This window comes from Lytechinus pictus, chromosome 13, assembly GCF_037042905.1.
Source record: "Lytechinus pictus isolate F3 Inbred chromosome 13, Lp3.0, whole genome shotgun sequence".
NCBI lineage: Eukaryota > Metazoa > Echinodermata > Echinoidea > Temnopleuroida > Toxopneustidae > Lytechinus > Lytechinus pictus.
In genome coordinates, this window is record NC_087257.1 from 16,451,410 (window position 1) to 16,478,092 (window position 26,683).

Genomic DNA, 26,683 nt, shown 5'->3' on the forward strand with positions numbered 1-26,683 from the left:
CTTCCATACGCTGTGCTGTGCGGTTGGGGTCCGGGGCGGAGCCCCCGGAACTTCTTGATATCAAAGCCATTTAAACCTCGCAGATTGCCGCTATTTTAATCAAATCGCGGGCATATACAGAATATAGCTTAATTTTACACAACACATTTATTCAACCCAGTTGCGTAATGAACCAAATATTTTGCGGGAGCAAAACATTGCAATGTGGGAAAAATTTGTAAAAAGTCACCAGCGTGCAAAGCGAGCTGGAAAAAAAAAGCCTATTGAAATTAAATTCTAATTATGTGACATATTTTTCACTTATATTCAGCAAATAACACCTTTTATTGTTTCCATTCATTTCATTATACGTTGTCTCCTATAATTTATTTTATTTCCTCTTGGGTGTTGAACCAAGACCCCCCCCCCCCCCCCCCGCCTGTCTGCAGTGATTGAAGCCATTTGGAGGTTATAAATGAAGAGCCCCTACTGCGTACATGGGGTCTGGGGCAAAGCCCCGGTAGCTTATTTGCATACAATTTAGCCCCGCATTTAGCAAGCTTAAAGCACAATGTTGTATGCAGTCCATTAGCTTTTGACTAATTACATTCTACCTTCGTTTCCCGCAATTTGCCATTTTGTCATCTTTTGATTTATTTCCCACTGTGCTATATTGCATTACATAGGCCTATTTCGGAATGATTTGCTCTTTCTCAGATGTTCTTCTTTCGTACATTTTCCCACTTTCCTTCCTTTTCCATTAAAAAAAAGTTTTTTCTTCGTTTTCTTTTCACTTTTCCCTTTCCTTTTCCTCCTTTCCTTTTCCCCTTTCCTTCCCCTTTCCCTTTCTTTCTCCCTCTTTTTTTTTCCCGTTTTTCTTTTATTTTCCCGGTGAAATCCGCCAGGGGGGGCAACTTGCCCCCCCTGCCCCCCCGCCTGTTACGCCACTGCATAGAAAGTACATATATCATATACAAAAAAATAATATCCGTCAGGAATTTGAAGTGTATAAGGAAGACAGAATAAGTGAAACATACTGCTGGTAACTCCTAATTCCATTTGATGCGATAGCTTGTGATTCATTTGTACACAAAAAATGAACGAGTGAAATAAAACAATAACATAATTAATATCAGGCCTATCAGAAATTCGTTATATAAAACTATATCATTTTCTGTGTTACCTTGAAGGTCAGAAAAAACGCTTTCCAGATTTTTTTTTTTTTTCATTTTATCTTCAGATGCCTCGAAAAGAATGAGTATAAGATACACTCTCTTCATATTTTTATTCCTTTTTACCTATTTTTTTTAACCTATGATATATATTTTTATTTCCTGGAACATACTGTATGAAATCGTTGCAACAATATTATTGTTGGCACGATGGCTAAATCTGTAGATGAAACTGTAATCTCTCATGAATAAACTGTCCCAAAAGGACAATAACATGATGAGCGCTATTCTTCATTTGGCCATCAAGCGTGCGATGTAAACGCCGAAGAAGGCGCTTGCAATCTTATTGATTGTTAGTGATAGAAGCAAAAGTTGATGGGTTTTTTTAAAAGAGATTATTTCTAGTTGCCTATTATTATTTCATCTTATTATACATATGACCTTTCGGGTATTATGAAGAATAAAGACAAGAAATATAATCAGCTGCGATGTGTCTTTTTAGATCGGTGTAAAGGCGGAATAGAAGGTCTGTGTTTAGGGCAGATCGAGGGTTTCAGGAATTGGGGGTGTAGTGGTAAAAAGAACACGGTGCCCCGCAGTATGTTTGTGCCACACAGTCACCAACAGTGTGTCGCAGTGTGTTCACAGTGTGTTAATTCACAGTGTGTTCACAGTGTGTTCTCTGTGTGTTCGCAGTGTGTTTATAGTGTGTTTGCAGTGTTTGCACAGGGTGTTCGCAGTGTGTTCACAGTGTGTTCGCAGTGTGTTCTCGATGTGGAACTCAGTGTGGAATGCAGTATGGAACACATTGTGAAAGAGTGTCTTACAGCAGTGTGGAACACAGTTTCACACAGTGCGTTCACAGTATGTTCACAGTGCGAGAGAAAATGTAAAATTTTCTTCACACTAAAAAAAAATCGAGCATTTTGACTGAATGAATCGCATTTTAACATGGTCCGCTATGAGAACATCTTGTGTGTGGTTGAACTTTGAATCTATTACTTCAGACTGGGGCGGTAGGTCGATGTTTGAACTTTCTGCGTGCGACGGTACTTTTCCCAACAGGGTTAAATGCATTAATATCTTTTAAAATTATATATTAAAAGGTAAAACAAAAACCAACATATCTCCCATTATAATAGTAAATATCTAAAATAATATACAGGGTAATCGTTTGAAAAATAATCGGTAGGGATTGGGGGCTGCACGGGCACACTAGACCTTTTTAGGCAACAAGACATTATCTTTTGCACGCCCCTCCCCCCCCCCCACACACACACATAAACACACCTCTGCCTCCGGGCCTGTGTGGAAATCTTGAATACGTGTTTAAAGAGAGAGAGAAGGGGGGGGAGAAAAAAGAGCAAAGGAAAAGCAATGAGAGAGAAGAATAATGAAAAGAAGTGAAAAAAAAAATTTAAAGGTCATGAAGCTCCAACACGCTTCACTCCACATTATCTATAGGATATCCGCCGATATTGATAATATTGAGTATTGTCCTATTACACACAAAAAAGGTCCTTGATCTGATTTTAGACCTTCGTTTTTTTTTACAAGTTATTGTTGATTCTCGATTAAATGATGCAAGGGATTGAGCAGAAAGTTGACCTGAACATGCTGAAAGTAATCTCACGGCCTGTGATCAGTATTACATTATATTCATACCATGCATATTGCACAAATTATGAGATTATAGTGTGTTGTGCTCAATGCATATGGAAATAAAAAGAAATGAGAATTAAAAACCTGTTTTCAGTATTGATTTTCTGTAGTTGCATGATCCAGGGGCATCCAGCCCCCCCCCCCCCACGCACACACACACACATATAAAACTTTGCTGTTGACCCGAGTATATACATCAAACACCACACCGGGCATTTCACTCTGGTGTTGAATTTGATGTATTAGTTCAACAACATTCGGTGTTACTCTTTCACTCTTTGGCATGTTTGATGTTATGCTCAATTTCCAGGGTGTAATCTTAACACCTCAGGGTGCAGTATACTCTTTGTACACCAACTGGGGTCAGTTTTAACATCCAAGTTGTTACTGTGCACACTCCCGTCCCCACCCTACACCATTTTCCATTCCGTCACCCCCCCCCCCCCTCCCTTCCCGTAACTTTGACTTACATAATAGTCCAGGAATCTCCCACTCTCTGCATAGTCTACACAATCCACATACACACAAAAAAAACCAAGGCGTTGATTGAATTGCATTGAAAACTGGGTTTTTTCAGTAGACATCAGTGTTTCAAATAATAGCACATGTATCAAAATGATTATCATACAAAAACATATAACAGATAAAAACCTTAAATACTATATACATATTTTTTTTAAGATGGCAAACACGCTAAAAGCATGGAAATAATCGTTGCATGAATTTAATTGTTGAACATTATGGACTCTTCTCAAGGAAGTTTCCTTAAGATACTCACCACTCTAAAGATGACGAGTTCCCTTTTGATAAAGTTCATTGTATTTTCTTACATTGCAGTTTCATACAATATAGTAGAAATGTTAACCTAGTAATTACAAATAAAGTTATTGAATATTTTTCAGAAAAATAGAATATTCATTCCAACCTTTCAACAATTTATCAAATAAAATTATTCAAATAGATTTTTTTTTCTATTCTCCATTTGAGATTAAAACACGCTGAAAGCATAAAATGATCCCTCTCTGATAGACTCTCTTCCCAAAACAGTTACCTAAACATGAATCACCATTCTAAAGATGACAATATCTCTTCTTGATAAAGTTCAGGGTATATTTTCTTTAATTTCATTTTATCCAATAAAACTGAGTTGTAAACCTAACTTGCATTTCAAATAAAGTTATCAAATCATTTTCCAGGAAAAAAGTTGAATATCATCTTAACATTTCGACATTATCATGATTATTATTATTCATAGAAGATAGTTATTTTCTGCACTCTCCATTTGCTTTTAGTTATTGTGACAGGCTTACATGAGATAATGAAAATACTTGGAGGAATGTTAAAAGTATGAATGCGGTCAAATGCTATTTTTTAGTCTTTTAATATTTAAAGTTGAATGTGGAATGATAAACTTGATATTTTAATCAAACACTTGATGATTTCAGGCACATCCTACGATTTAGTCGAAAGTATAACATCTTATCTTGATTAACAAGTTTGCGGTCAGCAACACGTTCAAATAATAGCACACATAGATTGGGAAGAGACAAAGTGAACAAAAAATAGCAATAAATATTGCTTGCAACATGACAAAAGTAATTGTTTTCAGATCCAGCATATACTCAAGAAGATATACACAAAACTTGCATTTTCCTTTGATGTTTAAAGCTATGGTCATACGATCTTAGGTCATTCCTTAATCTGTTTTTGCCGATGAGATTTAATAAGATGCATGCTTACCTATTCCACAGTTATTGAACATAGTTTTGTGAAGGGAGTCAAATCATTGAATGGCGCTGGAAAATCTGTTTAGTTTGCTTGAGCTTTTGTCTTTAATAGAAGAAGTTAGATACACTGCTTCTGAAAAAGTCTGTTTAAAAAGACGAAAGTTCAAGCAAAGGTATCTTCTACACAGTATAAGTGCCATGGTTCCATCACAATGAGAATAAAATATCACACAATTCTTTTTCCTTGCACAAAATAAAAGCCTGGTGTTGTGGTAGGCCCCTTAACGACGATGGGTAGGCCTACTTCATCCATATCACTTTACGATTGTTCTACTCCGAGATAATGGCGGCAAAAAGGTGATATTTCATTCGCGGCATCTCATCACATTCAATAGCACAAAGGTTTACAGCGTCCTGTTCGCCTGTAACATACAGTGTTCCTATGATTTTTTTTTTTTTACCATATGACAATACTTACTCCTAAAAGACTGACGCGTCTTTCTCCTCTAAAACATTTTGTCAAAAGTCAGAGCCCCGTCTTGATTACAGCATGCAGGGATCCCGCGGGAATCCCGTGAGCGGCTGTTCATTACAATCGTCACATTTCTCCGGGAATGCCGCTAAAGAAAAGACGCGTATAGATTATCGCATCCATGTTACATACGAGATGGCCTGTCCGACCAAGTCCGCGATTGGCCGCATGAAATGACTGCATTCTATCATTACCGTATCCCGATGTTACCGCATCTTTTAATGTTACCGCAGCCAGAGGTTACTCCATTCAGCAGGTACCGCGTCTCGAATTTACCGCATCCCGATGTTACCGGATCCTGAGTTTAACGCATCCATAGGTCACCGCATTCCTTGGTTACATATACTGTTCCTGCTTTATCCGCAGTTCCTGCTATATCCGCGTATCCTGCAAACCGTCAATCCCTGACCCGGTAGAAACGGTTGGAATGCAACTCGATTTCCGCTTCTGTCTTCTGAATCTCTTCGGGGTTAGACTCGTTTTCCATTGGTGCCTAACATCCGAGAACCTTGCACAATGGAAGATGAAAATAAAGAAGCCCTGGAAAGCAACGCTGATTGCAAAGAGAGCCTGGAAACGAAAACAAACACTGTAATGAATTTGGGGAAACGGCATTTTTTTTTGGGGGGGTTATACGCTAAAGATTTTCGATAGATAGGATGATGCTGAGAAAAGTTATTTTATATCAATCGCACCATCCAAAATATCGATTTTGATACATGATTAATGAAATAGGCCGACACTCTAAAACATTTTGAGTAAATTGTTTTCTAATGTTGGCTAAAAATGAACATGCATGTTTATTAAATTTAAAAAATCGAATACTATGTTCAAAAGTGCCAATGAAAGCATATATTTTACACAACACGAGACCAAATTTTACCCAACATCCGTGCTCCATATTTACAGTCCCAACATCCAGCATTTGTGTTTTCTCAACCTCTTTATAATAAATATATATATATATTAATGAGATCATAAGTAAATGAATAAGCGAGAGAGAGGGGGCAGTATTTATGTTATGTTACACAATGACACCTACTAACCTGAAAAGTATTCGCAGTAGCTTGGGGTTCGTATCCCGACGGGACGATCTGAAAGTTGACCGCAGCAGCCGCGCCGAAGATCCATGAGATACCAAGAAGAGCTAGAAGGGCAACGGCACCTTTGAGCTGATTCAATGGTGTCTTTTTACCATCTGTGGAAGAAAATGAGTTGAAAGAAAGAATAATAAAAAGATCGTATTCAGAGAAAATCTATGAAACAGACTCCTTTCCGTAAAAAAGATCTTTTTTGTTTATCCACCAACAATTCGACCTACACTCTAGATTCATTTGGTCACACCCATGTCTCCTTTCCGTTTGGTCTCATACTGAATGGACTATTCCCAGCTCGCCTACAACCCGTTCGTCTACTTAGCTTTCTCACTAATTTTCACTTAGCCCATTGTCATTTCGTCCAATTTACAGTTAGGCTATACACCTTTCGCGTAATATCCACTTGGTCTAATATCACTTATACTATACATGATTACATGAACCGTTTATAAACCATATACATGTGGCAAATGGCAAAAGGCAAATAAGTAATAAGACAAAGTTGAAATTAGACTATCTGGGTATTAGACTAAATGGCAGTAAGCCCAAATGAGCATTAGACCAAGTAATGGTTATCGTTGGACCAAATGGCCTATTGGGCCAAACTGATAGTATATATCAAGTGGGTTTAGCCATGATCGTGTGTAGGCCTATAATCTGAGAATTGGACCATCTGCTAGGCAACCTTGTGGATAGAAACCCATCGCCTTTTCTTCTCTGTCCACAGTACAGACCGTGGCCATTGCTTACCAGTTTTATATATTTTTCTAATGACACGGAGGACGAGCCCGAAGACGATGCTGTTGAAGAGGACGATGATGAGCATTGGCGTAAGGAACAAGCAGTAGAAGGCAGCAGTACTCAAACGACAACTGTTTAAAGATAAACAAATATAATAAAAAATAATAATATAGGCGCTCCTATATTACCCCGGCTAAGCTAGTCTACCGATTCCGGTGCGCACAGCTTTTTGAGGAATTACTTCCTGCCGGTACCCATTTACCTCACCTGGGTTGAGTGCAGCACAATGTGGATAAATTTCTTGCTGAAGGAAAACACGCCATGGCTTGGAATCGATCCCACGTCCTTCAGATTGAAAGACGAGAATCTTAACCACTAGACCACGACGCCCATAATGTTGGTACAGGAGGTCAAAACGAGTAACGTCGAAACGAGTAACGTCAAAACGAGTAACGTCAAAACGTGTAACGTCAAAATGAATAATGTCAAAATGATTAACGTCAAAACGAGTAACGTCGAAACGATTGACAATACGAGTAACGTCAAAACAAGTGACGTCAAAAAAGGTAACGTCAAATCGAGTAACGTCAAAACGAGTAACGTGAGAGCTATTAACATAAGAACGAACAAACTTCGAACAAAATAAACGACTATCAAGTACAAAAGAGGAGAAAGGGAAAGCAAAATATACACTTGTTATTATTTCTTCATTCTAAAGTAATCTTCAAAGGATTTCTGCAGCCTATCTAGAAAATGAAACTCAACTTTCATGCAATTATGAGGAGTGGGGGATAGTTTATCAATAGTTTCTAAGAAGATTCTGAAAACTGTCAAGCGAAACTTGGTTGATGACTAGATTCGGTTTCTTGAGAAGCTTATAGGCATACATAATATGGCTACTCCAAGCTCCACCTCCTTCGTTACCATTGCAACATTACTCACAAAGAAGTAATCTGATTTTATTCTAAAATCTAATTTCGATGTAAAGTCTCCCCATCGACCTAGTTGAAATCAACAAGCTTTTTTTAATATAACAACAATAGAAAAAAAATGATAAACTGCTACTCTTCACATTTAAAAGTGGGAAAGTCTGATCAAAGTCGCAACGATTCCCATGAATCCATGGCAACGTGTCTGGATCAATAGGCCTTAATGATTGCTCATATTTATATATATATATATAATTCTTTATTTATATATACCTGAATGTACAGTTGATCAGTACCCCGTCGTAAATCTCAATGTTAACTGCAGCAGCGATGAGCACTACAAACAGGGGTAAACCTGAAGATTAAAGAAAAATATTTGAACAAATGAGACAATGAGGGGAACTTAGCATCTTAAATATTTAACATGTTCGTAGCATCAAGTTATGACTGCAGCGAGTTCTTTGTTAAAGTGTCCCTTCAGCGTTAAATGGAATCAAAAATCCATTCCGTTGAAAGATAGTTTTATGGCGGTTATGTTTAGAATATTCTACCATAAGGACTACTACTACTTATACTACTACAACAACTACTACTTCTTCTTCTATCTACTACTACTACTACTTTTACTACTACTACTACTACTACTACTACTACTACTACTACTACTACTACTACTACTACTACTACTACTACTACTACTACTACTTCTACTACTAATACTACTACTACTGCTAGTATTACTACTATTACTACTACTACTACTACTACCACCACTACTACTTCTACTACTACTATTACTACTACTACTACCACCATTACTATCACTTCAGTGCGACGAGTCCTGTATCTTAAAATTTAGTATTAACTAAGTATTAATACGAACTTTGTAGATATATCCATACATATGAGGAACCTGAAAGTAATTTACGAGGGATTGCGGAACCCAAATTCCATCAAGATTGTGGATTATGCTTTTCTACAGCTGACTGATCCCCTGCATGAAACTAGGGACAGATCCAGGGGAATCGGGGATATATTCCCCTGCGTTTTATGATTTTGTTCGTGTTTTTTATTTGTCCCTGTTATAAAGCAAATCCCTGATTCGCCCCTACTTCAAACCAAGCCACCAGCCACCCCTGGCTAGAGAACAAACTGAGACGCTTTCAAGTTGAAGACCTTCACGAGAATTATATTACTATATCCTACCACTACTACTACTTCTAAGTTCTACTGCTACTACTACTACTACTTCTACCAATACTACTACTACTACTACTACTACTACTTGTACTACTACGACTACTTGTATTACTATACTACTACTACTACTACTGCTAGTTGCAGTAGTAGTAGTAGTAGTACTTGTACTACTACCACCACATCACCACCTCCTCCACCACCACCACCACTACTACTGCACATACTACTATACTACTACTACTACTACTACTACTACTACTACTACTACTACTACTACTACTACTATTACTACTACTACTACTACTACTACTACTACTCCTCCTCCTCCTACCACTACTACAAAAACTACTACTACTACCGTCACCAACTCCACCACCAAACTTACCCCATGCTACCAAGCCAGCCTTCAGAACGAAGTGAGACGCTTGCGAATTGAAGACCTTCACAAGGGTCATGTACATGTGGACGGCCTCGACACCGTTCCACATAAGCGAGACGAGGATGGTGTAGATACGGAAGATGTTGGCGACCCGGCAGCCGATGTAGTTGCTGCAGAAGGCCACGGAGGAGATGAGGAGGACGAGGAGGAGCAGGATGGCCACGCAGAGGTTGACGTGGATGAGGGTCGGACGACCACGACGGAGCTTCCTATATTCGTGCAGACATAGAAAGATTGATTAGTTAATAATATAAGGAAGAAAGTCATCAATGACTAGCGGGATAGAGGAACGAGTAAATAAATAGATGAATATATTCAGTATATCACACAATGAAACTTTTTTTACCCTTTCCTTACATCATAAATAAATAGGTGAAGATTTCGTAAGCTTATTTTGTGTGTGTGGAAGTGTGTGTATCTAGGGGGGCGTGGCGATCTTCTCCCATAAGCTTCTGTACAAAATTCGAAAATCGAGGGGGGACACGCCGCCCCTGTCCACCCCCCCCCCCCCCCACCCCGGGTCGCCGCCAACGAAAGTAAATGACAGTTATCTTATGAAGATGTTGACATAGTGTTTTAGCAACTTGATCTACAAATTAGACTACTCTTCTTAAGCATGTTAAGGATTGTCAAAGTTTTTGTGAATATTTGTCCTCCAAAACAATGGTCAAAATCAACAGATTACCGAAAGCTTGATCTGGAAACATATTTCGTTATGAGCCCAAACTGAAACCACAAAGGGAGAGAAATAATTGCTTTCTTGCCATTTTCTTGAATTAGAAAAGAAAAATGATAAAGACTGTTACGTCAAACTTACGGAAAGATCGCATAGGTCAGGATTGTGAGAAGTAGACTTATGATTGATATACTATAGCCAATGTAGCTTGTTATTGTCAGACCGAGCGAGTTTGGAATCCCCTGAGAGAAAAATAAGATATGAAATGAAAAGGGCATTTCTGAAGTAAATACGGATTTGTTTGAATCAACACTCTGATGTATGGTCCTATTATAGAAAATCATTATTAACACTGTAGTTTTTTCAATGTGATAGCTTAATCGATGTTTTGAGAAAACCATTTGGCTCTGGCTTTAGTCCCATACACTTAAGGATAATAAGGATATCATTATTATTATTATTATTATTAGTAGGTTCATCATTATTGATTTTATTATTATTATTATCATCATTATTATCATTATTGTAATTATCACTATTATTATCATTATCATCATTATTGTCATTATTATTATTAGAGGATATCAGTGTTTCAGATATTTCAATATTATCATGTCTATAAAGTATACTTCAAAACATATCGTTATGACGATTACACTTCATTAAGGCAGTGAAAATGATGATGAATTTCAAGATTTCAGGTAGTTTTAATCATTCATTAGTTTCAAGTCTCAAACTGTGTTCTTTAAATATGGGCGTCAACTTACAATAAATTCAAGCGGTCCTGGTGCTGTTTCGGGTGTGGTCTGAAAATAACAGAAACAGAGTTTAACATAATCAAATGATTCTTTTCTATCATATTAAAAGGGAATATCATTCTGCTCTTCTGGAAAAAAAAGATGATGATCAGGGTAACCGTTTAGAATTTGCTAATGAAGTCAACAATGTGAGTGACGGTGATTGTAATGGTGCATAGTAGTGATGGCGATGATGACGACGACGATGATGAAGATTAGTGATATTGATAACAATTAAGGATGATAGCGACGATGCAATGATGACAAAGAATAGAATGATGATGATGATGATGACGACGATGACGATGATGATGTTGATGGTGATAATGATGATGATGATAATGATGACGATGATGATGATGATGATAATGATGATGATGATGATGTTGATGGTGATAATGATGACGATGATGATGAAGATGATAATGATGATGATGATGATGATGTTGATGGTGATAATGATGATGATGATAATGATAATGATGATGATGACGATGAAGATGATAATGATGATGATGATGATAAAGATAACGATAACGATGTCGTTAATAATAGTGATATGTACCATAAAGTTAATGGTGGTCATGATGACGATATCGTATGTAGATGGATATGATTATGATCATGATTATGAGGATGACGAAGACGACTACGACGAAAGCGAAGATATTTTCACATGAATACACGTACCGGTTCTTGTGTCGGAAGCTCATCTTTAATCAACCCAATAATATCTAAGATGGTACACATACAGATGGTGTAGTTCTCGTTCGTGAAATTCATCGTGCAATGGGACGAATCCCACTCGAGCTCAACTGTTGAAAGAAAACGGAAAAGAAATCAGAACAAATTTCAACCAAATCAAACTACCTTGAATCATTTGATATTGAAATGATAAAAAATATGAGAACTAAAAAAAGTAATTTCTCTTTATAGTTAATTCTTTCATATCTATATATATTTTAGGTGATGTGGCAAAGTGGATAAGTCTCAGGACTTTGAACCACAAGGTTCCGGGTTCAAGTCTTACCGCAGCATTCGCGTCCATTCGCAAGATGTTACTTTCCAATCCGGGACCTATACATATAGTTTGTTATTTTTTTTTAACGATTGATTTCATTGACTGTAATCATGATAATGTACAATTGATCGTAAAAATCGAGCGTACGATTAATCGCTACCTTTTGTGTATACGGGACCCGGATGTACGAACTGAGAAATAGGGGTTAAAATTTGAACCCGAGGGGTTGGTAAAATAGCAGCACCCCTAATGAGTGCAATTACACTGTAACAAATAAAGTGCTAATTTATCACTTACGGTGCTTGTATAGTGACTGCACTACGAGTGCTGATTTTCTAGTTCAAAGTTAAACTGGAAAATCAGCACTCGTAGTGCAGTCACTATACAAGCACCGTAAGTGCTAAATTATCACTTCATTTTTTACAGTGTATGCTCACTTGTGCACCTCTAACTGGGTGCAAGGATTTCCGTTAATGCTCGAGCACCTGACCAGGAGAAAGCTTGGGTAATAGTATGCAGATAATGCAGCACCTGGGAAAATTGCATTAACCGCTATATAAATCTTGCATATTATTATCATTTATAAGCTTTTACTTGATGGAATTGTCATCTGACAGTGACAATCTAATTCGTCATCTATATAGAATGCACGGAATACCAATTATCCACTCTGGAATAATACACCTTTGTACTCCATTGTAACTGTCAACAGAAGATGAGTACCATATTTTTAGATTAAATTGTGGATTTCCATAATATTACCAGGAACGTTTTTAAAGCACAATTAATACGTGTGTGATCCTCATCCCTAATCGTAGAATTTTCTTCTAAATCTCCCTTCTTTATTCATCCATTTATAAAATAAAAAAAATAATAAAAAAATAAAAGGTCTTCAAGCTCATCAGGGGGGTCAATAAAGGTCTTCAAGCTCGTAAGGGGGGGGTCAAAAAAGGTCTTTTAAGTTCGTCAGGGGGGGCAGGTATATGTCTTTTGTATGGGTTGTGGCTCGTCAGGGGGGGCAGAGTGCCCCCCCTGCCCCCCCCCCCGTAGGTACGCTAGTGCCCCCCCCCCCCCCCGGCCCAGATGGAAGACCAGTTACACTGTTTTTTTTTCAAGTTGTATTTTGTGTAGTTAAATGTTGATTATGCTCATATGAATGTATATTATTTCTTTATGATGAAAACACACAAACATGACAAACGGACGATTGAAAACATTCACTCCCTATATAAATTTATTGTGATTTGGAATGGGAATTTGCATTTCGCCTCATATTTTGTATCAAAGAGATCTTGGTGACCTCTAAACCATACCAAGTACTTCCTTAAAACCGCTCCAAAATTAATGATCCATGACTTGACTAAAAATTCACTACAAATTAATTCAATTAAGAAAATAACACCCTAACAATTTTGTTGAGCATGAGCAGAAAGGCATAGGCCTATAAAAAAACAATCTTACCATGCTGAACGAGATCAGGTACGGGTTCCCTTGAACTAAGGAGCCGAGCTGACCCGCAGGCAAATTCAGCCCAGTCTGGTAGGTCGTCCTGCATGGGAAAAATATCAATATGTGAGAAATAAGTGTTATTTTTAAACACATTACTGCAACATTTATACAATGAAACTAAAATTATTAACATAATATCTTCCATGCAAAATAACATCATAAACTTATTGATAATAATGAGTTTTCATTGCAATTCATGAGAATATAGGCTGTAAGAAATAAAATAATAAGATTAGAGATACTATCATGTCAAATCTTTCTAAAAAATTGTGTAGGTCTAATGGATAAATTAAAGATTCTAGAACATTATTGCTAATCAATTAGGTTGTATACTAAGCAAAGCTTGTGGACAGGATGACCCGAAGATGCATTTCATATATTTAAGAAAATGGGGGTTGGGCTATAAATGCACAATTAAATCATCTATTTCTCTATTGATTCCTACATTTCATTTCCTCTATTTCTTTTTCTTGCTTGAAAAATTCATTATCGACCACCGCCCCCCTTTTTTCTTTAAATGCCGCCTCTTTCTGAATAAAACTTCTGTTCTCTTTCAGAATCATCCAAAAGGATAAACAACTGACTCGCTGTGTCATAATGAGCTAAATAAAAGTACTAAGGCCTAACCCCCCCCCCCCCCAAAAAAAAAAAAAAGGAAGAAGGAAGAAGGAAGGAAAGAAGAAAGAAAGAAAGAAAAACTGATTTGTTCATTTCCCCCTAAATCATTAATACCCAGTCTCATGGGTGAAACCGACTCCAGACCGATCAAATCTTTTCCGTTATTACCAATGGCAGACCACTGGTCGGTTTGGAGTCGGTTTGGTTGGTGTGACTGTGCGATTACCTGGCCATTACTGGTGTGATAGAAAGTGATTGAGAGTGGTTCGGTGATCTCTTCCACGGGGACGCCATCGGCGTATGCCTTGATGTACACGAGCACCGTGTCATCGACAGGGGCTATCTGAGACAACTCACTCACGAAGAACTTGCCTGGGGGGAGAACGGGGATCACTTTGTCAACAAAAATCATCTCATAAGTCTTTGAATAAGTTCATTAGTCAACACCTTGGAAGTATTCTATACAGTGCGTCCCAGAAAAAAACGAAACCGAGATTTATCGATGATTTATCATAACTTAATCACAAATACAATAGACAAGTGACCTACCATTGTAAAGCTTAGAATCTATTCTTTCACCTGAAACTACTTACATTATTATTCATTCACGCATGAATGAGCAAAAACAATTTCAAAAGGGGATACCAAAAAGTCACTTGGCGGGCTGTATCTGGGTTTCGAAAAGAAAACCACATTTTTAAAAAGTTCAATATCTGCTCTTTAATTTGATACTTCAATTACAGAAAATGGTAAAGAAATAACAAAGTTCTGGTTATTTGAAATAAGGCTTGAATTTCAATAATTTCATAAAATGAAGAGGTTTTACAAGCTAGCGTCCAGACTCACTCGACACACCGTTTTGTTGACGATCAGCCATGCATTAACTCTTTTGTTAACCGTGCGATATCTTCTGTGGGAAACCGGTGAAAACACGTTTATTTAATGAAATTATGGAAATACAAGCATTGTTTCAAGGGAACAGAACTTTTTTACTTCTCGACCAATTTCTGTGATTAAGGTATCAAATTAAAAAGCAGATATTGGGCTTTTTAGGCATGTGATTTTCTTTTTGAAATTCAGATACCCCCCGCCAAATGAGTTTTTGGTTTCCTTTCTTCAAATTGTTTTTGCTCACTTATGCGTGAATGAGAATTAATCCAAGTAATTTCAGATGAAAAAGGGGATTCTAAGCTTTACAATGGTAGGTCACTTGTCTATTGTATTTGTGATTAAGTTATGATAAATCATCGATAAATCTAGGTTTCGTTTTTTCTGGGACGCACTGTATAATAGGGCCTAAGCTATCCAAGTGAACTCTTATGGATTGAAGGGCTTCAATAATCATGAATTTTCACTTGTATAAAACTTTTATCATACTTTTCATTTGGTCTACAATAATTATTATCGTATCAATATTTATACACAACATAATCTATCGCAAACTATTAAAAGAGTATTATTTTTTCAATAGAGTTTATAGAAAGCACTTTGATTTCCGATTGAAAGGCGAACTATCATGAGTGATATGACTACGTGTGGGAGGTGGAGGCTGCAGCCCTCCCCCCACCCCCCCCCCCCCCCCCATTTTCTCAAACCGGGTACTGAGGGGTTAAATATATGTATTCATTTATTTCACTTACAACAAAATATAAACGAAGTAAATGCAATCATAACAAGTCAATGTCATAAACAATATATCAAGGTCACTAAATTAACTTAAAATATATATTTTTAAAAAGATACAGACAAAGGATTATAATGATTTATAACTTGCGAAACTGGAGGATCCTATATACTCGAAAGCAAAGCTGGTTTATTACGGGGTCCTCAAAGTATGACAGATTGGAACAATATTTTGATGTAAACAAGTAAGAATAACAAATAACATTCCAACAGGAGACATCATAAAAATAAAACATAAAACAACCAAGATATACCGTGGGTCTTGTCATGAGTGAAAACGAATTTTAAAACGGATATGGTAAACGCATATACCTGTGTAATAAACAATGGCTGTAGCCCTGAGCTTGTATGAAGGCACGGCATATGCCCCCGGATCTCTCCGATCAAACCGGTCATCGAATAAAGTCCGGTTTCTCCTTCTGTCTCGATCTCCATCCCGGATTTTATGCGATCTCCCATCCGTTTGATTCCGACGTTTTACCGCTGACATAAAGAAATGGTCAAGGGTGGTCAAGTTTGTATCTTGGAAAATACGACACATGAGTTGCACTCAAAACGCAAGTTGATTTTAACCAATAAAAACACGTATATGGAACTTAAATAAAGTGCGTAATTATTTGATTGCAATTTTACGCAACAGGTCCCACATTATTATATTAAATTTTGAATTATATACGTACATAAATTATTTCAAATAGTCCAAGAATTCTGATAAATTAATGACAAAAAGACACAACTACATACTGCGGAAATAAATACGAATAAAACAGCAAATGGCAACCTTTTTCATTTGAATGAAAAAGGAGAAAAGTATTGCCGTCCCCCCCCCCTCCCCCCCCCCCCAAAAAAAAAAAAAAACTCGTATCGTAAGGATAATGATGGGTACACGTTCATGTCGGGGGAGTGAGCATAATAAAGAACGTCATCATTTTCTTATCAAGTCGTATATCTTTCTCTTTTTTGATAATCTTTATTTTTGTTTGTATTATCAATTTTAAACAAATGGCTCTTATAGGATTCATTTGCAACAATCAAACAAATGTCCCTCCGTCCCCATCATGATTATATCTCACCTGCAATTTTACCCCATTGAAACTCGATAGATACGACCGGTTCCGATGCCGAGTTTCCCTCATTTTCGGGTACAACTACCCATCTATTCGGCAAATGATCCACGTACTCCGGCGTCGTCTGTTCGACTTCGATGTACAGATTGCGACCGTAGTGCGTGAGTTTGTCGCCGAATATACCCATGATGACGTGCTCGGTGTAGATTTCGAGATTATCTGCAATACTAGGTATGTGTGGATTGAATTGATTTTGTTTAAGTATAAAAATCATGAAGAGCAAACTGAACATTTTTCTCGGGAAATCAGCAATACTAGGTAGGCCTTTGTAGATATTACAAAGAATTATAATTTATAAATTATGAATCGTAAAAGTAATATATTCCTAAGGCGATTTGCAGGACACCCCCCCCCCCCCTCTCCCAATATCATTTTGTAATTCATGAAAATGGTGGATGGAGAACATATTATGACAATATGAAGAAAGAAGGAATGGTTTTTAAACAATAATTGAAAAGCATAATATCCCTAGGGATGGCCTGCACTCTTAAAACAAATCAGTCAAGTTGACTGGACCAGTAGTCAGCTTGGAGCAACTGATATGACAATCATTGAAAGTCACATTTCTGACATATAATCTAGTCAGAAATAACTCTGTTCTTGTAGAATACGACTAGAAAACAGTCAAATATGACTAGAATAATTGATACACTCAGCTGACCCTATTAACTAGTCATTTTTGGCTGATTTTTTTTTTTAGAGTGTATAATCTCACGTAGAAAAATCCCCCCGTCGCATCTTGGTCACCTTGCCCCAACCCCTTTCCAATTAAAATGGTAAACGATGACGATAAATTGACGATGATAATGAGAATGATCTGAACAACAGTTACCACAAAATTGTATGCGGTAAAAACTAGGGCCTACAAAGAGTACCGAAGCGATGACGTCAGTTGCCATGGTGTCATGGCGGCCTGGTTCTAAACAACCGAACCCGGAGCGTGTTTCTCATAGGAAAAAGTGACTGCTAACGAAATTTCATCGTTTGCAACCTCAGAATGATGGTAATTTTTTTTCAGTTACAAATGTGTATAGACGATCGTCAGCTGCGAAACAAGCCGGTTCGTTGTCATGGCAGTGACGTCACACTTCGGTACTCTATAAACGTGATAACTATTAAATTTTCAGCGTTAGTTTCATGATTGAAAATATGACACTAAAACGACGATTTATTATCAAACAAACGCAAAAATTCAGAAACTCTCGAATAATAAAAAGTACCAATCCCACCATGCTTAAGACTTTTTCTCAATTTAGAAGGTCATTTTCGTCGTTTTATTTTGGCAAAACACGTTGGTTTTAGCCCGTGTAAGTTTCCTTTACTGGCCTACAAAATGTGCACTATATTCTACTTCTCTATGAAAAGAAATGAAAATCAAAAAATCATTAATGACTTTAATCAAGGGAAAGACTCTACGGCAACCAAATGAGTAAAGAAAAAAAACGTGACGTGATGTACACAAAATTATGTGAATATTGACACAGTGACTTTGAGACACATATATAGAATCACAAAGATCTCTTTATCCGATCAGTAAATTGGCCGCGAAGGGAGTTTCTTTCAACCCTTATATCTGGGCAGAGATAAAAATATTAGTATTGCCGAGAAGCGCAAAATGATCAAAATACCTATTATCACAAGGCATCTAATCAAACCATTTCGAGCATTGACCGCAAAAAACTGTTTGGACAATATGATGCAAGAGCATTACTCTGAAAAGATGATTATATGATAGTTCGCGGTTATAGGTTTCTATTATTGGCTGCAAATTTGCAATTGAACATTCACAAATACCAGGGACAAAACAATTAAAGTACTGGTTTGATCACGAATAACGTCTTTGTCGATAATATCGAGAAGGCTATATAGGATTTAAAAACAAATACAGGATTCATAATTATGTTGTGCTTGATTACGTAACAACTTGACGAATGTTAAGATTTATGTAGACAATAAGCGCTCTCTAAAATGGTGTGGAATGTATGAGATGTAATGAAATTAGCAAAGTATAATTGTGGGAATGTGCCGCACGCCATTCGAACGTCTTTTGAGAGGTTGCAACAAGGAGTAAAGTTGTAGAGAAGTATTTTTCCGGACATTACCGGAAAATATAGATCTGAAAAGGAAAGCTCGGCATAAATTTGTTTGCGCTTCGAAACCGACTCTTGACCGACCGAAACTATTTCGTTATTATGACATTTTCGCAATCACTATTCAAACGCTTTCTATAACGCAGAGAATCTTTAGTCAGAAGCCCTTCAATGACAAAACAGCCTTTGTCGAAAATCGGTGAATCAAAACAGCAGTGTCCTTCTAAGCCCTGGACAAACGATATATTTGCAACTTTTCGTCCAGTCCGAATCTTCGGACGATCTGCTGTCCCGGTCCACCGACTTCCGACAAAAACCTCTGAGCTGTCCATGGTGCGTTGTAGAAAGTATCTGTGTAGTGATCACGAAAATACGCTATTACCAATGAAAACCACTTCGGTCGGTTTGGAGTCGGTTTCGTTGGTGATGTGACAGTCGCATAACGGCTCCATGTCAGGCATACCTGAGACAAGAACTATGGGCCTTGAGCAAAGTCCAAATATCAAGGTCCAACATCCGGTCCGCGAGCTTGACCACCTCCTGACCGAGATCCGAGGTGACCGCGTAGAGGCCCTCGACGCCGGCGCTGATGGACGTGTCGATCATCGACGCCACGAAGAGGACGTCGACCTCGGTGATGTAATGGGAGGGGACGGAGCTGAGCAAGAGATTGGCCTCGCGGAGGTGGTAGACGACGCGGGTGACGTTGTTGCTGTTGTAGTTGTTGCTTGGTGTGTTGTCGATCTAAAGAGGTTGAAACAGCATTTGGTAAAGTGGTTATTTTATGGTTGCATGGAATTTATAATTTGCCTTGATTGTTTCAGTCGTTCGCTGTTGTTATCTATCGTAAAGCAATAAAGTACCCCCCCCCCACAAACAAAACCTACAACTTAATGAGCATCATACACAAAACTCCTACAAAATATCGTAACTGATAAATGGTAAAAGGAGATAACGATTGGTCATTATAATGGTAGATTACCTCACCTTAAATAGGGCTTATATCTCCCGGCTTTGTAAGATACAGTAAATAGCACATTCTACTTTTCTGATTATCATGAATTCCTTTGCTGACAATACAAGGCTGACCTATTTCATTTTGCAAAACCACACCCTCCCCCCCCCCCAATTCAGCTGGTATATCAGACGACAAGAGATACATCGCCCCCATCCCATCTTTAGAAGAAAATAAATTTAAACCCACCACCCACCGCCCCCCCCCCCCCATTCATCAAATAACCACATGACTTGTAGAATTACTGGGGTGGTCTGTTTTTGTCTTTCCTTAGGCAAATGTTTTGATCAAAAACCACCAGGAGAGTGTTTCACAAGCATTTGTCGTCCGAAAAGTTGTCAGCTTTCTTTGCTTTCGATTGGCTAAGAAAGCATTGTTGCCATGGTAACTATACCAATAAAACAGACTTTGTCGGATAAAACGTCCGACAAGTCCTTACATAACATACTCCTCAGATTTATACATGTATGGGGGCAATGGAATACCATGTCCAATATTTCTTCTCGGATGGCCTGCCGGATGTCATCCAGCATCCACGTCGTCTCAGAACTCCAGCGGCAGATCTCAGTCACCGGCTCGCCCCAGAAAGCCCCCTCGTAGAAGAGTTGCCTCAGCCCCTTCCTCTCCGTGGGTGGGTAGCAGGGGCGGTAGGCCACCATCATGGGAGGGGCGGTGGGGAAGTATTCCTCCAGCCAGCCCCCGTTGGGGCATGGTAAGAAGGCGTACTCTCCCGCAGGGGTGTAGTCCCACTCGAAGGTGCCCTTGAGGTCTGTTATATTCTGTCTCGGGCACAGATCTGTTAAAAAAATTAATAAAGTGAATGATGATGATGATGATAAATTCATAGGTATTAATCTACTTTTTAAGAACCCCGTGTCTCCTAGTGCTTTAGGGATGCGAATTTTGCACTTTCATTAACTCAACGGGGGGGGGGGGGGGGTCAACCAAAGCTCAAGGATCAAATTGCCAGGCGTAATCTCTGTACTTTTTTTCTTCCGTCTTCGCATTTATTGGAGAGTCGCGATGTGTAGATTGACGTTTTGCCAAGGAGTCGAACAGTCCACGGCAACGATGATAATGATGTTAATGACAATGAAGATGATTATGATGATGGTGGTGGTGGCGGTGGTGACGGTGGTGGTGGTGGTGGTGGTGGTGGTGGTGGTGGTGGTGGTGGTGATGATGATGATGATGATGATGGTGATGAGGTGGAGGAGGAGGAGGATGATGATGATGGTGATGATGATGATGATGGTGGTGGTGGTGATGTTAATGATGAAGATGATGGTGGTGGTAATGATGGTGGTGATGCATGATGATAACTAAAAACAAAAATCATACAACAATGATAACAGTTATCAGTGATGGTGAAATATTTCCTTTGTAAATAATAAACCTATCATGAACAAAGCTGCAACATCTATTACGGGCAGTACATGGATGGATCATGCAAGAGACGTAGAAATTGACAAGAAAAAGAAAATAAAACGAAAATCTCAATCACCTTCTCAAACCTATATGTATAGTATGCATCAAAAATACCGTCTTAAATGCAGGAGCGGGTCCAGAGGAGTTGTTTATTTATTTCCAGTTCTTCTTTTGAGAGGTGATAACTTTTTGTAAAAGCCTTTCTTTCTTTTTTGTGTAAACTCATTCGATATAATTCTCATTATCTTAGTAAATGCTCATATTGTTCATATATCCAACCATATACATGCATGATATCCACATGCTCATTATCCTGAACGCTCATTTTTGCAAACTCACCATTAGTACATGATGATACATAATGTTCTACATTCTATAATGTGTTCTTTTTTACTTCATCTTTACCCTGCCTCTTATCTAATCTTTTGTTTACTTGCTTCATGGAATATTGTCACTATCTCGATCGGGCGGCTAAAAATAAAGCATGTTTCTATTTTTTGCCGAACAAAGAAGTATTGCTTGATAGTTTGTTTAGAAGCTTTTGAATCAAAGTCTCGATTGGTCATTAGATTGGCATATGGATCTTTATCTACTTTTAGCCACACATCCAACATTCTTTATAGCGGCCGGTTATGTCATTTTATAAAAAAAAAATATTTTTAATAGTCGGCTTAATTCAGCATTTGCCCCGAATTTGATACAACAATAATAAAAGTTTCTTTTCTTTCAGAGTCTCTGTAAATATACCAGTGTAAACAACATAACTCCTGAAATGAGGAGAAACTTTTAAAATACATGTATATACAAATTCCTAGTTTTTCTAAATTGTTTCCTTGAACATTCATTTTTCCCATTGAATATCCATCAATTAAATATTGTGAGTACCATGAGCGTGCATCACAAGCGTAAAAAAAAAAAAAAAAAAAAAAAAAATCGCGACTATAAGAGAAAAATAGAAAAAGAAAGGGAAATCATAGAAAAGGATGAAATAAGATATTATATTCGAAATATTATATCAACACGATCAACATGTGTCATGAAATTACTTTTAATTTAAAAGGGTCAAAATTTTACCCGATCATGTCTGGCCCCCTCAAAATGTTTGGCTCATTACGCTTCTGGTTGGTATATATATATATATATATATACATGTATATACCTAAATATCAATCACTAGCACCTTCGGCATATACGTCGGTACGGGTGATATAGGGGGACGGCCCCTTGTGATTTTTCAAGACGGTAGGGAGAAGGAAACAGAGAGGAGAAAAAAGAACCAAGAAAATGGAAGGAGAAAGGGGTGGAACGAAGCAAGAAGAGTATATAAATTAGAGGTCTGAGTCGTGTAGCCACTGGCGGATCCAGGGGGCGGGGGCACAGCCGGCCCACCCCCCCCCCCCCTTTAAGAAGCAAAATTAAAATTTGTAATGAAAAAATGCCTTTTTCAAATTGAAAACCTTTTGTTTTTGCTTGTCAATTTTTTTCGGGCACGAAATATCCTTAATTTGTCGTTTAAAACATTTTTGTTATTTTTGTCAAAATTTTATGCCCCCCCCCCCCTTTTTTTTGGAAAATCCTGGATCCGCCCCTGTGTGTAGCTTATGTAGGCTCATAATATTCCATTGAGAAAAAGATGGCGTATCCTTTAGGTCGTCCAGTCAACCCCCCCTCCCCCCCCCCCCTTATCAAACATCCTACAAAATCGTATTCTGAACTCGGGTTTGAATTAAACCCTGGTTTAAAGTTGTGGTTTAACTATGGAGAGCCAACTGTGGCACAAATCACTAACACTAACTATACACATTCAATTATTAACTCATATGATTGTTCACAATTGTCTGGGAAGTATTTTTCTTCATTTTTATAAAACCAAAAGGAAATCAAATAGTAAACAAGAGAAATTTAAAATATAAACAGAACTTTTGAATTTTTGGCTCCCCATAATTTTAGCACAGAGTTAGATCGTGGTCTAAGTTAAACCTGACTTCAGAATACGGGCCATAAAGTCCCACACCCTCCCGTCCTTAGAAATATGAAAGCATGCATCAGGTATGAAAAGAAATAAAAACAAATAATCAGCTGATTTGATTTTTAATAGTAAATCTATGACAGAACTAATTGATAACTTGTAAGAAAAAAAATAAGATATTGGCTCACTCGCTTTGGTCGTTGACAAATTTTATTCTGTGCGCCATTATGCAATTCCATGACAAACGGCATTTCAATTCATTTCGTAATATTATTTTTATTAGTACATAATGATAAGTGTAATCTAGATATTTGTTTATGACAACATACATAGATTCTTCAATAAGGTAAACGTAAATAATACTGACATGTGATTGGTAATCCGTATGCTTTGAATATGCTAACACACGATTAAAAGAAAATTACTAGTAATAGATCATTATTGTTTGTTTTAATACCACTGCCCCCAAACATTCCCCTTATCTCTCCCTCCTTCTCCCCCCCCCCCTCTCTCCCTCTTCCCTCTTTCCTGTCATCTCTCTCTCTCATTTCTTTGAATTGTTGATCGCATTATAGTACCCCCGCAGTCAAAATATGTCAAGGTGGTCTGATTAGCATCAATTAAAACTATTAATAACCTAAATTTAGGCCCATAATACTTTAACTCAACAATCAAACAGATTAACTAGATTAAACCGTTGAAGGTAGGTCTTTAACTCGCGATGTACGTTAAAGACAATGTCAGGTGTAAGGCCTATCTATAAAAGAATTAAGGCAATTCACAAGGCATATCCGCCTTTAGGCTGAGTTATCTTTCATTACGAAGTGGCAAATCTCATCCCATTTATGTGAAATAAGTTGCATTCTAAAATTCCGGGGCCCGTATTTGGAGTTTAATCTTATTTAAACGTTGGTTTAAGGTTGTGGTTAGACTATATCATGTCAAGTTGTGACACAAATCTCAATTAGTTAATGTCTAATTTAATACCTTAAATTACATGTTTCAGAAAAATATTCAATTCAATTCAAATTTATTTCCTGATAAAAATATACATATACGGTATAGAAATCTTTACGGAGATATAATGTGGATAATGTGGATGTGTCAAAGAAAGTACACCTGCTTGAATAAATTGGCCCCATTGTAACAAGCATTAATTTGAACAATAACAGTATAATCATAACATAATTACAAATAAGTCCAAGAGAGAGGGGGGTGAAAATAAGTCATTACAATAAATGAAAAGCCGTGTTTAGAAGTGTTTTGTTTCGGAGACATGCACGTTTTGAAACTGATTTAGAGATTTGGATAATATAACTGAATTAGGTGATGAGTTCCAAAAGAGTGGTCCAAAATAAAATGAAATAAGATTTTCGTTTAAAAAAAAGAACATTATTGCTCGTTACCATTCCTCCATTCGCGTCTTTTTTTAATAAACATTTAGCTCAATTCGATGCACTCGGCCCTCAATGTTTTCGGCTCATTTGGCTCACTCTGATCATAGCCTAAATTAAACCGGATAACAGAAAACGGGCCATCTAGTTTCAATTGAATGTGATGAATCCCTATCAATGATATATTCAGTTTGATCTTGTTAATGAATCTTTTGATGAAGGTCTTTGGTGTTTAACAAGTATATAAATTCATTATCATGATTTATCTCACTACGATCACTATTTTGTAGTTACCATGGCCCAAAAAAAATAAAGCATAGACAATAATTTTCTTTCCCTCAAGATCGTTTCGACTTTGCATCCCTGTAACACACCTTTTCAAACTCAATAGCAGATTTCTGTCAGGGTCCCTCAGGGATCCATCTTCGGACCAATTATTTTCATGCATATGAAAAACCCACAATAACAACAATGGGTGTCGAACTAACAAGTTAACACCTCACCTGATCTGCATTCGTCTGGGAGACCCTCATTCTGCATGGCCAAGTCCGCTATATCCTCCGGGTCACCCAGGGGAGGCAGGTCCTCGCCATACTGGGTAAAATTCGGGAACGTAATTCTCCGCGTAAAATTCAGCCTTTCAAAAAAGCGAGAGCGTTCCGTCACCAGCAGGGCATCTGACGTCCCCGTATCAACCTCCGTTTCTATGGTAACAGCTTTTTCCGATTCTTGTATTGTGTGTTCGTTGTCATGGCAACATTCTGTTGTAGAGTTGCAAGCAACTGCGAATTGGAGCAACAATAGTGAGATGGCCAGTGCGATTGTGATGTTGCCCCATCGGTAGCAAATTTTTGAGGTTGTCCGATTCTGGAGTTCTTTGCAGTTCTCGAAAGCCATACCTTGCACACTGAACATATTTTTCATTCTAGTTTAGGACTAAAAGGTGACAGTTTCGTTTGTGCAAAAAGGGAATTATTTTGACCAATCAGCAAAAGGAAACGGAAAAAACAGGCCAATGTTTATTGTTCAATGAATAACCAACAAGAATATCACTTCATTAGAACTTTGTTAAGTTAAGAATACAATTCAGCCTTTTCTGTAAAATGACACATGGAAGGAGCGGAATGAAAGTAAATATATTACGGAAAAGTTGGATCTGTGGAATATATAGTTGGTTTTCTCTAGGTGTTATTAAGTATCAGTTGAAAACAACAGTGTTAAGCGTCCATGAATATTTATAAATTATGTATATTGTAAATTCCAGCCTTTCCAGTAAGAATGTGAAGGCGGTCGATGATATTAGATCACAATGGAATTGCTTGATATGATTATGGTTCCGCTTCAGTCTCCTATATTAATCCCAAGTCTTGAGAATCACAGCATCGCCTCACTCCGATCAAGAAACTTTTTAAAAAGAGATGAATATGTTGTCTCAGTCGTTCGCCAAACTTCGAGGTTTACTTTTGGGAAAAAAATTGTGCTTCCTCCAACCTTGTCCGCATAAAATAAAGTGTTCTCTCAGTTAACTCTTTGGTCAATAAAAAGGGACTTCGCAGAAATTCTTAATGTATCCAGGCAGGTAAAAATATATTCCGGACAACAACAAAAAAAAGATTTAAAAAATACAAAACAAAACAGTGGCAGTAACGCTGATGATATGAAATGATCTTCAACCAGTCCCTGAGCGGTGCCGCTTGACGAGGTCAAAACTCGAAATCACGTTTTTGCGCCTAGGAAAACTATCAACGGTAAGTGTACTTAGAGTTAATGTTTAGCTGGGCGAAGAGATAATGGGAAAATAGTCTTATTATCTTGTTGATATCCCCTCCAAAAATATCGAGGGGGTAAAACAATGGGAGTTGGAAGGGTGTCTTTATG

General features: G+C 37.7%; 1 protein-coding gene across 1 annotated transcript; it reads right to left on the reverse strand.

Moving 5' to 3' along the window:
- Positions 1-3,359: 3,359 nt before the first annotated feature.
- On the reverse strand, positions 3,360-26,640 carry LOC129274099 (adhesion G protein-coupled receptor A2-like). The gene is made up of 15 exons (XM_064108124.1): positions 25,309-26,640; positions 20,500-20,810; positions 19,463-19,743; positions 16,856-17,076; positions 16,095-16,265; positions 14,326-14,471; positions 13,434-13,521; positions 11,642-11,766; positions 10,922-10,960; positions 10,296-10,396; positions 9,425-9,687; positions 8,113-8,194; positions 6,920-7,041; positions 6,119-6,270; positions 3,360-5,642 (listed from the first exon to the last, which is right to left on the reverse strand). Exons 1-15 carry the CDS (start codon positions 25,727-25,729, stop codon positions 5,445-5,447), a joined length of 2,721 nt encoding a protein of 906 aa, XP_063964194.1. The 5' UTR covers positions 25,730-26,640; the 3' UTR covers positions 3,360-5,444.
- Positions 26,641-26,683: the final 43 nt, after the last annotated feature.

What these genes read in the sequence shown, in the direction of transcription:
- LOC129274099 (XM_064108124.1), bottom strand. Translation starts at nt 25,729, where the DNA reads ATGAAAAATATGTTCAGTGTGCAAGGTATGGCTTTCGAGAACTGCAAA. An exon ending in CCCAGACGAATGCAGATCAG is followed by an intron (nt 20,811 to 25,308) that starts GTGAGGTGTTAA and finishes TTTTTTTAACAG; the next exon opens with ATCTGTGCCCGAGACAGAAT. An exon ending in ATCACACCAGTAATGGCCAG is followed by an intron (nt 13,522 to 14,325) that starts GTAATCGCACAG and finishes TTTCCCATGCAG; the next exon opens with GACGACCTACCAGACTGGGC.